Source organism: Lissotriton helveticus, assembly GCF_964261635.1.
Source record: "Lissotriton helveticus chromosome 1_1 unlocalized genomic scaffold, aLisHel1.1 SUPER_1_unloc_3, whole genome shotgun sequence".
Lineage (NCBI taxonomy): Eukaryota > Metazoa > Chordata > Amphibia > Caudata > Salamandridae > Lissotriton > Lissotriton helveticus.
The window spans coordinates 2,013,248-2,027,610 of record NW_027611670.1 but is presented as its reverse complement, the minus strand read 5'-3'; the positions used below and the strand labels follow the sequence as shown (position 1 = coordinate 2,027,610).

The 14,363-nt window shown below is 42.0% G+C and overlaps 2 protein-coding genes across 2 annotated transcripts in view; both read right to left on the bottom strand.

The window, feature by feature from the left end:
- Window positions 1–14,363, bottom strand: part of LOC144805858 (uncharacterized) — a 2,350,900-nt gene that overhangs the window by 2,214,003 nt on the left and 122,534 nt on the right. The window lies entirely within an intron of this gene.
- The window catches only part of LOC144805857 (uncharacterized), a 303,652-nt gene continuing 294,249 nt past the window's right edge, over window positions 4,961–14,363 (bottom strand). The window contains 2 exon segments of the mRNA XM_078672338.1: window positions 4,961–5,600; window positions 5,769–6,181. Coding sequence (XP_078528464.1) covers window positions 5,032–5,600; window positions 5,769–6,181 — 982 coding nt within the window. The 3' untranslated portion in view covers window positions 4,961–5,031.

Here is a 14,363-nt window from a genome sequence, read left to right as displayed (position 1 = left end):
GACCATGACATCGCCCCCTCCGTTACAACTATGCCCAGGCTTCATTCCTGAATAACACTGAGATATGTCTGATCAGGACTGTAACCGACGTATACGCAATCCTCGATGCCGGTCAAGTACTTAAGGCATTTTTTCCCAATCTTTCCTCCTTAGTTAATTAATCTCCTTGATGGTTACCCCAAATGGAATTTACTAGTGAATACGACATGGCTTGATGAACTCATCCCTTGGCTTCTCACCACATGCGGAGGGGTAAGCCTTACCTTTTTCAACCACGCGCACTGCTTCTTGATGCGCACCTTTACATACATACTCAGTTTTTTCACACAGAAGTCCCTTTTATTGACTCTGCGTTATTGTTCATTTGATTCTCTTTATATTATTTAACATTGGTATCCGCATTCTTTTCAAAGGCTCTCCTTTTTTACACAGAAAAATTATAGTGGTTGTTGCCACGACTGGATATCACAAAGAACATATATGACTTTACACAACAAAACATATATACATTCGCAAAACGATCAAAAGAAAGGGGTTAGACTGTACACTTCATTATATTGTGGTCATTTCTAATCATCCTACTATACTTAAACCAACTTTGAATCTGGGGTAGAGGTGTATCCCTCAGATTTTTGGTAGAATCAATAGTCCCAGATAGTGTAGGAGAATGTTACTGTCCGAAATTATGCTCTTCAAGGTATAAGTCTTTTTTCTTTTTTATACATGTGAGTTTGGTAGTTGAGCATAAAGGTCTCCAATCCACTAGATAATGCATTATCTAGTGGATTGGATATGTTCTTTGTGATATCCAGTCGTGGCAACAACCACTATAATTTTTCTGTGTAAAAAAGGAGAGCCTTTGAAAAGAATGCGGATACCAATGTTAAATAATATAAAGAGAATCAAATGAACAATAACGCAGAGTCAATAAAAGGGACTTCTGTGTGAAAAAACTGAGTTTGTATCTATGGTGTCAGAGGTACTATTGTTGGTAAATATTGTTAGAGATTCCACCTCTGATCCCCTTAACTGAATCAACCCCCCCGTACTTCTAACACCTTTACATACAGCAACGGACCTGACCCAAGCTTTTATTCCCATAAGGCGACTTATCCACCTTCATCCAGGTTGCCCCACATCACCCAAGTCCTGAAGAATATCTGCACGGCCGAGGTTGTGAAATTCCCTTGTGCCCTAAGTCGTATCGAAACGTCGACGCGCTTGGATAGGCCTAGACTTACCCTGTTGTGTCCTCTATCATGCAAATTTAGAATTTTATTCTGCAATTTTACATATGACTTAAATTGTGTACAAATACATGTGGAGCTAGGATGCTTATGACGGTGAATGACAACCGATCATAGTGTTTTTGAAAATAATACGCATCTCTTGTTTTCTCCTATGTCACTGATTTCTTTCCTTCTTAACACTGAGCACTCCTCATCCTATTGGCACGTTCCCCCTTTTGTGAGCAACCTTTACTTAACCAGTAATTCTTGAATATTACTTGTCTCTCAAATATTACTTGAGTGTTCACCAGAAAAACTAGTACATTAAATTACTTGGTGAACATATATTTTTTGGTCTGTTTTGTCTGTTTATCCTTATGTATAGCTGAGTTTTTGAAATGTACAAGCAGATATAAACCAGGCTTTCCAGTAGTACCAAACGCCTCTATACCAGGCTGTGTTGGGAGTGCAAGGGCCCCAATTAGATGAGTATTTGAATAGATTGTCGATTCCCAGACTTAACCCACTTCAGGGACATACACCAGACGAAACCCTGACCCCTGAGGAAATTGGCTTCATGATTGACTGGATCGCGTGCAACAAAACTCCTGGGATGGACGGGTTCCCGGTAGACTTTTACTTCACCTACAGAGCAACACTCTCTCCAAAACTACTCCAAATGTACCAGCAGGCCCAGCAGCAGGGTACATTGCCAGGATCCCTATGGGAGGCTATGATATTGGTCCTGCCTAATCCCAACAGGGACCCCCTGGAGCTACGCTCCTACTGGCCACCGTACACCGACCACAAGATTCGCAGGAAGGTCCTTGCAAACAGGTTGCTCCCCTGCCTCTCTACATTGTCACCAAGACCAGAATGGTTTCGTACCTGGGAGAAAAATGTGTCTAAACCTATGGCGCCTCTGCAGCTGATGGAAAAGAATCTTCAAGAATTTGCCTCCATAAACAACACTCTCACTAGATATAGAGAAGGCCTTCGACACCCTGGAGTAGTTTTATTTAACGAAAGTGCTGATGTGCATGAAACTAGGTGCAGAAATACTGCACTGGATAAATCGCTGGCCCGCATCCGGACATGCAGAGATCTCAGTTTCTTTTGAAGCATGTGGCAAAGATGCCCGCTGTCGATTACTTTCGCCCTAGTCATGGACCTGTTCGCTGGGTTGTTTCGTTCACAGGACCCAGAAGTCGGTATACCAAGTGGGACAAATTGGGAGGTCATTTCACTGTATGCCGATGATGCATTTGAGTACCTCAGGAATGGGCAGGCGTATCTACTGCAGGTGATGGAGGTTCAAGACGATTTTGGTAGGGATTCTGGACTGAGGCTAAATTGGACCAAATCTAGCTTATAGCCCATGCGCAAACTCACCACTTAGAACAGGAAGTGCTGCCCCAATTAGCACTGGGGTGGCACCCTGACATCTTCAGGTACTTAGAGGTGAACTTACCACACCAATGAAGAACTTTTACAGGGCAACTTAGATGATATACAATGTTTGCAGCTCCCTTTCGTTTTGGGGCTCCCTGCCACTATCAACCCATGGGTAGAGTGGCAGTTGCAAAAATGCTGTTAATACATTTATACTGCTTCTCGACCCCTCTAGTTTACCTGCCCCGGCGCTTCTTTAGGAAATTGGACTCTGTTTCTGTTCTTATGGACTTAATCTGGGGAGGGGCCACAAGAGAGTCGCGCTTCGCAAACTTTACTATACTTTGGAACATGCTGGGTGGATGTACATTTAAAACACTAATAAAGAACTACAAACTACTGTGTGACTTGGAAGATGATTTTTTCGCAATACAGCCCTTGTTTGTTATCTCGTTACAGTTCTCACATTATCATCCGCACTAGAAGAAATGGGAGCCTGGGGTGTCTGATCACAGAAACTCATTTACATACAAGGGGGGGTGAAAGCCTGTTCACAAAGCGCAACACAACTTGTTTATGTAAAGGTTTGTACATTGCACAGGGATTGTGATTCAGGTAACAGTGTGAGTGTTGTATGGCAACAGCGAGCAGTCTTAGTTGCTGAGATATGAATCTCTGACAGGTGCATCTTTAGCTCTTTCAACTGTTTGAGACTGAGAGGGTGGGAGTCTCAAATTCTTGGGCCACAGATACCAACAGCTTCACTCATAATCTTTACTTTTTGCATCTACAGGTGGTGCAGACGCCACCTAAGACCGTAACCTTAGAGTGCTTTCTGGAGTCAGACTGCTTTGCTTTCCCAAACTTTGGTCAGCAAAGGTAAATGTGTCTTTTACTCAAGTGTTCTTTGCTCGCTTTTGGTAACGTGGCTTGAGGAGTATGGCCTAAGGGGCGCTCAAAGGTAAAGAAAAACAGTGGAAGTCACAAATTTCAATACAGTTTATTAAAAATAGACAAGGAATTTTAAGATTCAAACCAAGTTCAGATCAAAAAGAATATTTAATAATTATTCAGAAGCAAAATCTAAAGGAGGGCTGTGATTTAAGCATTATTAATTAGCAAAACCACTGTCAAAACAAAACTAAAAGGCAAATGAATAAATAAAAAAGCAGATCCACTGAATCAATCAGGAAGTCACCTACAAAATTGTAGCTGACTTCGGTAGCTATGCTTGAGACGACCAAGATACGTTTAGTCTCTGGTGATGATTAACACTGGAATTTGAAGCAAGGTTTTTGGCTGAATCAGTCTCAAAAGGTGATGAGCTGCACAGAAGTGGTTTGAAGTGCAAAATTCCCACAGAGTAGAGTTGGGCTATCAAGTTGAACCTGAATCCACAGCCATCAAAATGCGGGAAACTTAAAGCAGTTACAACAGCTGCAAAGTCTTTGGAGCTTCCAAGTTATGGAGATGGTTCAAGGTTGATGATAAGAGCCAAAGCATGGAACATGGCAGGCCTGAGGCATGGTTAAGGGGATAGCAGGTTCCATTTGAAACAAAAAGAAGATGGAAAGAGGCCACTCGTGTGGATCTTTGTAATACGAGGCCATGTCCCATTGGAACAGAAGTCATTAGGAGTATTTAGGGTGGAGCCAAGAATGGTTTGCATATGGCTGACTTTGTAGTTACACAAAGACTAGAGAATGATGTGGCGGGATGTTGCCGAGATTAACTACCAATCCATCCATCACCTTTAGTTTTTCTCAATAATAAGCCCTACGTGGTACAGACATGAACAGATGTTGGTTCCATAGAGACCTATGACAAAGGGACTCCTGCTGCAGCCCCTGGTGAGGCTCATTAAGGCTGGAAACAGTTCGAGGTTACATGCATTCCAGATCCTTGGGGGCGTGGCCTTAAAGTTCAGGATCCAATGGACTTTGTGGGTCAGTCATTGCTTATAAACACTCAGTGAACAACACACTCTGAATGGAATGAGGCCACAAATAGTTACAAAAGAATGAGGTTAATTCAAGCATTTCCATCCCACGCTGTTCTTTTCTGAGTAGACAGTTTGTTGGACAATCAATGGAGTGGAGTCTTTGTGGCTGCTTCATGTAAATGTTTTGTGATGCTGAAAGCTCCTCCTCAGGGTTGACAGTGAGCACCTTTTATCCTCCCATATTGTCTCTCCTTTGTGGAAAGGTTACATTTACAACTGAAGTTTTTGTCACATTGAGAGCACAGATCATTTTCTTTCACGTTGTGGGTTCTCTATTGTTGAATCAACCTGAATCTCCAGCAGACGCTTCCCAGGCATTTAGAACAATGACAAGGTTTTTTCCAGGTAAGTTCTTGCAGGTTGAGTGAGACCAGATTTCTGGCTGAAACTTTTCCAGCATTCAGAGAGCTAAGAAGGTTTTTCCCCAGTGTGAGTTCTCTCATGTGTAGTGAGAGTTGTTTTATGACTGAAGCTTTTCTGGCATTCAGAACACTGATACGGTTTATGCCCAGTGTGGGTTATTTCATGTACAGTAAGGCTGGATTTCCGACTGAAGCTTTTCGAGCATTCAGAGCACCGATAAGGTTTTTGTCCAGTGTGAGTTCTTTCATGCACAGTAAGGTTGGATTTGCAACTGAATCCTTTCCAGCATTCAGAGCACCGATACGGTTTTTGTCCAGTGTGGGTTCTCTCATGTCTAGTGAGACTTTCTTTCAATCTGAAGCTTTTTTGGCATTCAGAGCACTGATACGGTTTGAGCCCCGTGTGGGTTCCTTCATGCACAGTAAGGTTGGATTTCCAACTGAATCCTTTCCAGCATTCAGAGCACCGATATAGTTTTTGTCCAGTGTGGGTACTCATATGTCTAGTGAGACTTTCTTTCAATCTGAAGCTTTTTTGGCATTCAGAGCACTGATATGGTTTGAGCCCAATGTGGGTTCTTTCATGCTTAGTAAGGTTGGATTTCTGACTGAATCCTTTCCGGCATTGAGAGCACTGATAAGGTTTTTGCCAAGTATGAGTTCTCTCATGGTGAGTGAGAGTTATTTTATGACTGAAGCTTTTCTGACATTCAGAACCCTGATACGGTTTGAGCCTAGTATGGATTCTCTGATGTACAGTTAAACCCGATTTCTGATAGAAACGTTTTTGACATTCAGAGCACTGATACGGTTTGAGCCCAGTATGGATTCTCTGATGTTGAGTTAAACCGAATTTGTAATAGAAACCTTTTTGGCATTCAGAACACTGATACGGTTTATGCCCAGTGTGGGTCCTTTCATGTTTAGTAAGGTGGCCTTTCTGAATGAAGCTTTTACAGCATTCAGAGCACTGATACGGTTTATGCCCAGTGTGGGTTCTTTCATGTACCGTAAGGCTGCTTTTCTGACTGAAGCTTTTATAGCATTCAGAGCACTGATACGGTTTATGCCCAGTGTGGGTTCTTTTATGTACAGTGAGAATGGATTTGCTACTGAAGCTTTTACAGCATTCAGAGCAATGATAAGGTTTTTGTCCAGTGTGGGTTCTTTCATGTAAAGTGAGATTGTGTTTGCTACTGAAGCTTTTACAGCATTCAGAGCACTGATAAGGTTTTTGTCTAGTGTGAGTTCTCTGATGTTTAATCAGACTACCACTAAAACTGAAGCTTTTTTGGCACGTGGAGCACTGATATGGTTTTTGTCCAGTGTGGGTTCTTGCGTGTATAGCGACACTAGATTTGTGGCTGAAGCTTTTCTGGCATTCGGGACACTGATAGCGTTTTCGTCCAGAGCTAGTTTTCTCATGTTTAGTGAGGTGGGATTGATGACTAAAGCTGTTCTCACAGTCATTGCTCTTATTCGAGTTGTTTGTTTCTCCAAGTTGGGTTTGTTTCTGGATACATGCCATCTTAAGACTGAATATGATTTCAGATTGTGTACTTGTTTATGTTACAACTCAGCATTAACTTCCTACCATTAAAGGCACTGATCTAGCTTGTCTTATTAACTTTCACTGAGGAGCCCCTTGTATTGATTAAGAGGCCTCTCATGGATTAATTTTCTCCAAGTTATGCCCTGGTTTATTTTCTCTTGTTTAATTAGTCTCATTTAGTGATTCTAGTTTATCACATTTGATTTAGGAGTTTTAAAAGCACTGATAAGGTCTTTGGGCTTTAGTGTTTGCCTGTTAGGTATGCATACAAGTAATGACAGATGATTAGGGCATGCCAGGGTGGTTTATGAATTATCAATAACATAACACTGGCCTCTTTTATACTTTTTGTGCCAGTATATGCTTTTTTGATCAGTTGCTAAGACCGGTACATGATCCACTTTGGAAGTTACAGGACCGTTAGAAACCACTCGGATCAACCCAAGAGACAGAGTTGGTGGGGGGAAAAGCTTTGTATATTGGAAATGATAATCAAGCATCTTTGCTGTAACGACATCTGAGAAAGCTTATTTACATTGACTTTCTTTTAAACAACCTTTTCTCTCCTCTCGTCTCCAGGAGAAGGAGACAAAAGCTTGCACTTGTAAACCGAGGATATTAGTATTCTTGACGGTTCTGTCACATCACAACACGTCTACGGATGCAGATCTGTTGGGGAGGGTTTAGGTCTCCAAAGCATTTCTAATAAACCATCAAACAGAATTTACAGCACTGAGTTTTCTCAAGTGCACTGCATGAGGATCAATTGTGGCCAATGTTCTCCTCAATCTCAGTTACTGACATTTGGTAAACATTTATGACCATTTTACTTTAGGGATTTGACAACTTTCTCATTCACCAGTTTCTTCTGCTCCAACATCCTCACCATTCCTGGCACATAAAATGTGTTTCTTCTCAAGAGCGCGAGAAAGTCCTTACTTTCCTTGAAGTATTCCTTTTCGTTGTATTTCACTAAATTTAAACCTTCTTCGTTCTCTCCGTGCTTCTGTCACCTGTAGAAATGGGGTCAATATTGTACATGAACACAGAGAAAAAATATTAGTGACCTTATACTTTGCACAAACAAAGTATTAACAAAAACAAGATAGAACATTAGTTTAAGTTGCATTTCTGATAGAGGTGAAACAAAGACCTTGGGATCACTGGAAATCAAGGATGTGAGAGCAAAAGAAGTGAATATTTAAGAAAGAAACACAGATTCTCAGAAACAGACAACACTATCAATTTGCAACTTCTGTGGCAACGGCTGGCGTCATAGTGAGATAATTGTAATTCTTTTTTTTTTAAAACATTTTTTATTGAAGATTGTACAAAATATGCAGGCCTCTGTACCCCAGAGGTAGCTGCAGGACATTAGAGCTGCATAAAATAGAACACAATCCAATTTTCTGCTGAGAGAATAATTCAACAATTACAAAATACAAGGATGAGCATTGCCTCCCCCAACCCTCCCACTACCCAAACTCCCCCCTCCCCCAGCCTCTACCCCCCCAACCGCCCCGCCTCGTCACACGGTCATCATTCTAGTCTCCGGTTCTGTACAATATCTATAGGCCCAGTGTATGCACCCCACTTTAACATCTCATCCCACATCTACCAGTGGGTCTTGGTCCACTGGAGGCTCGAGCCAAAGGCCCCTGAAATCGTCCCACCTTCTCCAAATTTTGTAGTGTTTCCGTGGGCAGCCTCTGGCAACAAAAATGGGCTTCTCTAGCCCCAGGCAGAAATCAAGCCCCCTTTTCCATGATACAACCGTAGGAGCTTGCGTGTCTTTCCAAGCTCTAGCCACATCCGTCTTGGCCAGAGTAAGGCCCAACATAAGCAAATGCCTCTTATATACGTTCCCTCCCACCCCTTCGAATACATGCAGGAGCCCTAACTGTGGTGTATGGGGGAGTTCCCACCCCAGTACTTCAGACAAACAGTCCCACACCCCTTTCCAAAATCTATCCAGTGCAGGACAGCTCCAAACTGTTTGCAGGAACGTCCCCACTTCCTGCCCACATCGTAAACAGTCTGGGGACGCTATTAGGCCCGCCCTCCATAAACGATGCCTGGTAAAATACACCCTATAGAGGTACTTGAATTGTATAAGCCGAAGGCGTATCGAGATGGCGGCACCCCGAGGCCCAGCTAGTGCCTCCCTCCAATCCTCCTCATCCAGGGCCCCCACATCCAACTCCCAGGACTCCTGCAGTTTCTGTAATGATGTGGAACAATGCGTGACTAAGGTTTGATATATACGGGATATCTTTTTGAGACCCAGGTCTCCCATAAACACCTTGGCCTCTAGGGGGCTAAACTCAGGGAGTGATTCTAATCCCTCCAAGCACGGGGAGAGGGCGTGATGAAATTGAAGGTATAAAAAAAGAACTGAGTGCGGGGCATACCAAACTCCTGGCTTAGTTCTTGAAAGGTATAAAGGGAAGAGAGGGGCTCGTAATAACCCGTAGGGAAATAGAGCACCAATATACTGAAAAGTAAAACAAAAAGTTTTTCCCTATGGGAGATATTATTTCCTGCTCCTAAATCAGGACTCAAAATGACAAACTCAATCCACAACATTCATTTATCTTGCATCTTGTTGAATGGGAGAACACTTACCAGAAAGGAACACAAACAATCTATTAAAAAAGTATACAATTTATTATAAATAAAAACACATAGATATCAATGAATAGTCAATTAAAAACATGAAATACACAAATAAAACCACCTAATGTGAGTATGGAGAAAATTTTCAAAAAAGACACTACTATCTGTCTTAGTTATGTCATTTCGGGCCCTCGTTTGACAACAATGAGGGAATAATATTCCTTTGAGCCAGATTATTTGTTGGCAACGCCGAATATGACTTGGTGAAAATGCGTCGACGCGTTTCGGAAGCTTAAGTTGATAATGGCTTCCTTCCTCAGGACAGTCTAATGCATTACATTTCTAAATAAACATACATCTCAAAAGTACTAAAAAGCCTTATATATCCAATTTGATAGCCGCCTATATGTATCAATGGTTTTCCCATCATTCTAAAAACATAGTGCTTAAATCCTGAACCCTCTGGTTAGTGTTGTCCACATTCTCCCGACAATCATATAAAACATTCGTACACCGATCATATTGTATATTATTGTTACTGACCATTGCAGTTATGTTGCCAGAAGAAATCAACAGAGTGTGTAGTATTTCTGTAGAGATCGCCTCTAATGTTCACAGGCTCCCACAGTCCTGTATGCAATTTAGGAAAAATACGGCATTAAGTGTTGGATATTAGCGTACCCTGACACTATTATTTGAAGGGCATTATATTTATTTACCTCAGTGTATAAGAGGAAGCTTCTGTCTCAACTCAAATATTATTAAATAACTTGTTCAGTTGTGATATTATCATCACATTCCTGCATGGGTTAGAGAATACTGATTAGTTATTTACATCATGCGTATAGTTATTTATAACGCAAAACTAAACCTGTTATGAGGTTTTTAATCACAAAAGGATTGCCTTGCGTGGTTCACAAGGGGCGTAATTATTTCAATGCCTCCAAGAGAGTGCTTGTTCTGTATTGATACTGAAAAGGAATTTAAAAGGAGCATTTTACTTGCTTAAAGGGAAACATAAACTATCGTCATAGCCATACTACATTTGTTTGAAAATCGATCCTTACCGAGAATTACAGTTCTGATTTGAAAAAACGGGGTCGTTTTGCGCAGCCGGGTAATATTGTGCACGTGGCTGGGTGAAAAAAAATGAAACGGTGTCACTGTGTATATGGCATTTGTTACAGATAGTTACTAATCGTTACTAGGTTGTAGCGGGGTGTTAGCTTAATTAAGTACTCGCCCCAACCCTCTATCAATGTCGGAATGTTCCAAATCGCCTCTGTTCTGCCGCTCCCCCCGCATAGTTAATTATTAATAGTCGGGAGTTCTTTCTTACCTATTGAGTGCACACGGCTATCTTTCCCGTGCTGCTAAACGTGGCGTCTGTGCGATCACCGCTCGCGTAATGGTATGCGGGTTCGCCGAGTTCCATTAGTCGCTTTTAAAGCCCGTCATGCGGTCACGTGGTTTTAAGTTTGATCCTCGCAGCCGACCTATCTTGCGTGCGCTATGTTCACTGTGTTTCCTATTCTTTTTTCTATTTTTTTATAAAATCAGGTAGGGAAAGGAAACAAAACTTTATTGCTTACTTGTAAATGTGTTTTGATTTATATAGCGCAACACGGCTATCAAATTGGATATATAAGGCTTTTTAGTACTTTTGAGATGTATGTTTATTTAGAAATGTAATGCATTAGATAAGGTTAAATTTAAAAATACGTGAAAGGATCATGCAAAACAGTTTGATGTTAACTTTATATGGTTAGAACGGGGACATTGTGGAGAAATGTACAATAATACAAATGAATTGCCATCACATATAGATTCTCTGTGATTACAAATAGGCCCCTTATCTACATATATAATCATGTTTCCACATTAAGATTTGAGTACAAATTCACAGATGGAAGTGAATTCAGTTACCCTTTGGAGATCATATTGAAAAATGTGTAGATAGTGATTATAAAGTCAGGTTCTAATAGTCGTATTTTATTTGTGCATTAGGTATGATACAATTCTGTGGAGAAAATAAATAGAGACTGTCCTGAGGAAGGAAGCCATTATCAACTTAAGCTTCCGAAACGCGTCGACGCATTTTCACCAAGTCATATTCGGCGTTGCCAACAAATAATCTGGCTCAAAGGAATATTATTCCCTCATTGTTGTCAAACGAGGGCCCGAAATGACATAACTAAGACAGATAGTAGTGTCTTTTTTGAAAATTTTCTCCATACCCACATTAGGTGGTTTTATTTGTGTATTTCATGTTTAATTGACTATTCATTGATATCTATGTGTTTTTATTTATAATAAATTGTATACTTTTTAATAGATTGTTTGTGTTCCTTTCTGGTAAGTGTTCTCCCATTCAACAAGATGCAAGATAAATGAATGTTGTGGATTGAGTTTGTCATTTTGAGTCCTGATTTAGGAGCAGGAAATAATATCTCCCATAGGGAAAAACTTTTTGTTTTACTTTTTAGTTCTTGAAAGGACTTAAGGGTCACCCCTGACAAGACATCCCCCAATTTGGAGAGTCCAATGTTGTCCCACCCCCCAAAACCTTGTAACGCAGCCAGACCAGGGAACCTACCATTGCGCCAGAGGGGGGATTCGCCCGTCAATGTGTTCCACCAACCCATACGCCGCAGGGCTTGCCTCCAAATCTAAAAAACGAACTGCGTGCCGGGCGGCAGCGTCTTCCGTAGCTGCGCCGCATAGAGTATGGTTTGAAGCAAGTGGACCCCCATTAGATGGCACTCCAAAGCGTATGCTGGGTCTCTCCTATCTACGTCTAATCAGAATAGGGAGGAGGAATTGGTGTCCAATCAGTTCCCCAGGTAAGATATCTAAATCAAATGCAGGACAGACCACTTGTAACTACGTTACATTAGGTTTCTTTAGATAACCCTCATAAACGCTATGTTAGTTGTTGTTGCGGTTTATATCGTTTTTCCGCCCCTGAGGTTCCGTGACAATTTTTAGTGATGTTTTCGACCCGCACGAATATGGTCGAGTCTGGTATCTAAGAACCGTAAATGACGAGTTTAGTAAGTATGCGCAGTTTCGCTGTGCTAACTTAAACCGTTTGTTTGTTATGTGGGTTTTTCATCTGTACCCACGGGTTCCATCTTAGATACGGCATCCATTTTGTCTCTTGCCCTCAAGTAGCCAGCGAACGGACGATGTCCGCTTCGCGACCCTGGGACTCCCACGATATTTGCGGAAGACACAAGTTCTTTGTAAGTGTCTTTATGATGAGGGGGATGATACTGCAAGGCAGATGGCCCCGCTCGAGGCTCATCTTGCCGTGCCGGTTTATTGTCTCAGCCGTGCATCTCATTAGGCACGTCCCTTTGATGCCTGTATCTCGTGTTTCCCGATACCTCCCTTTTTACACCCTTTTCGACTCTCCCACTGTTTCCATCTTCCTCTACACCTGTTTTAGTTCCTATTTCGATCTGTTTTACTGCCGGTTGGAATTTGCTAATGTTGGGAAGATGGGTTTTTACAGTTGGGAACCACCAAATGTTTCCGCACTTACGTTCCGGACCTTATGTGCTTCAAAGTGACCAAAGCGACCCCTCTGTGGGATAATTATGGGAACCGGTTGTAAACCTTTGTGTATCATGTTATCCTATGGGTAAAAACTGTATAAAAGGAGCGATCCACAGAACCAATTTGAAGCAGTCTCCCCAAGTTGCACGTGTTGTACTTGTCGTGACATCTGTGTTCCCTGCAGTAATAAACCTTGAATCTTTGACGCCGAAGGAAGTGTCCCGTGTCTCTGTAGTTTGTGCGCCGAAACAGGTAATCCCATGAAGGTTATAGGTGTTGTTCCCTGGCACCGCTGGTACTGTTAAAAGTCCAGTCTTTCAGTTGGCGCCCAACGTGGGGCGACTTCAGTGGTACCGGTTCGGTCCAAAGCCTGATGATCGTGAGGAACTTCGTGTGAAATCTCCGAGGGAAGGTGCACCCCGCTTCATCGATCCTGTTGTCGAAATAAGTGGCCCGAAGTTTTTCCCTGCGAAGATTCCCGCCTCCTGACGGCTGCGACGGACCGATGCCCTGACTGTCGACCTGTCTTCGACGCCCGGCGTAGACCTTTGTACAAGCGAGACGATAGACGGGCCTTCCTGGTGACGCCATTGAAGTCTTGAGTTAAGTATTTGTGGGTCGCTCCCAGTCCTTAGTAATTGTTTTTAGCTTTTTGAAAGCTTTGGTGTTCGCCTATAAGGTTTTTGTTGTAATAGCTCATTGAGCTTTGTAATAGCCTCCTCAGGCTTTGTGGTAATAGCTCTCCGAGCTTTGTAATAGCCTTACGGCTTTGTTGTATTGCATGGTTCCATTGCATTTGTGGTTCTTAGTATTGGTTCTTAGTATTATTTGACAGTTGCAATTGCCAAAAACCGAGGGTTTTGACTTACACGAGGTTTTATTGCTTCGGTAATCCTTGAAGTTTGATACTAGGTTAGTGTGCACGATGCCTAGCCATAGTGGTTTGTTTCGTATTTTCAAATGTTGCGCAATGGATTCCCGGTTGGAGGACTCGTGTCCGATACCTCCAGTTGGAACTCCGATACATGATCTATATAGTCGACATGGTGTGGGTCCCATAATCTATAATGATTACTGGATCCGCTATACTAAAAAAGATGGCGACCTTAGATGGCCACCACACGGAACTTTTGAACTTTCGATTTTAGATAATCTTGAGGCTAAATTATTTTTAAAGAAAGCTAGGCCAGCTATGTTTGATTCCTTTCGGATATGGCGTAAAGAGGCCAAACAGAAAGAAATCAAACAACTTAAAAAGGATAAAAAACAGGAATTTGTTCCGATAATGCAAGCTATAAAAGAATGTAGACAAGACAAAGAAGAAAAAGATATGGAAATCGCTACTAGATTACGCCAAATGAAAATAGATAAATGTTACCCAGTTTTACCGAATAAATCAGAAAAGAAAGAAGAAGAGTTAAAGGAGGATCCCTTGCTATCGTATTTGATGAAATCACCACCTCCTTATGTACAGGGTGCTACTGCTCCTGTAGCTCCTCCTATAGCTCCTCCTGTTGTTCCTCTTGTTGTTCCAGCGGCTGCGGGCCAGCCCGCTGTTAACCCTACGTTTGTTCCTCCATCTGTTATCGTTCCTACTGCTCCTGTACCTGTACCTTCGCAGACTGTTGTTTCTGCTACCCCGACTACCT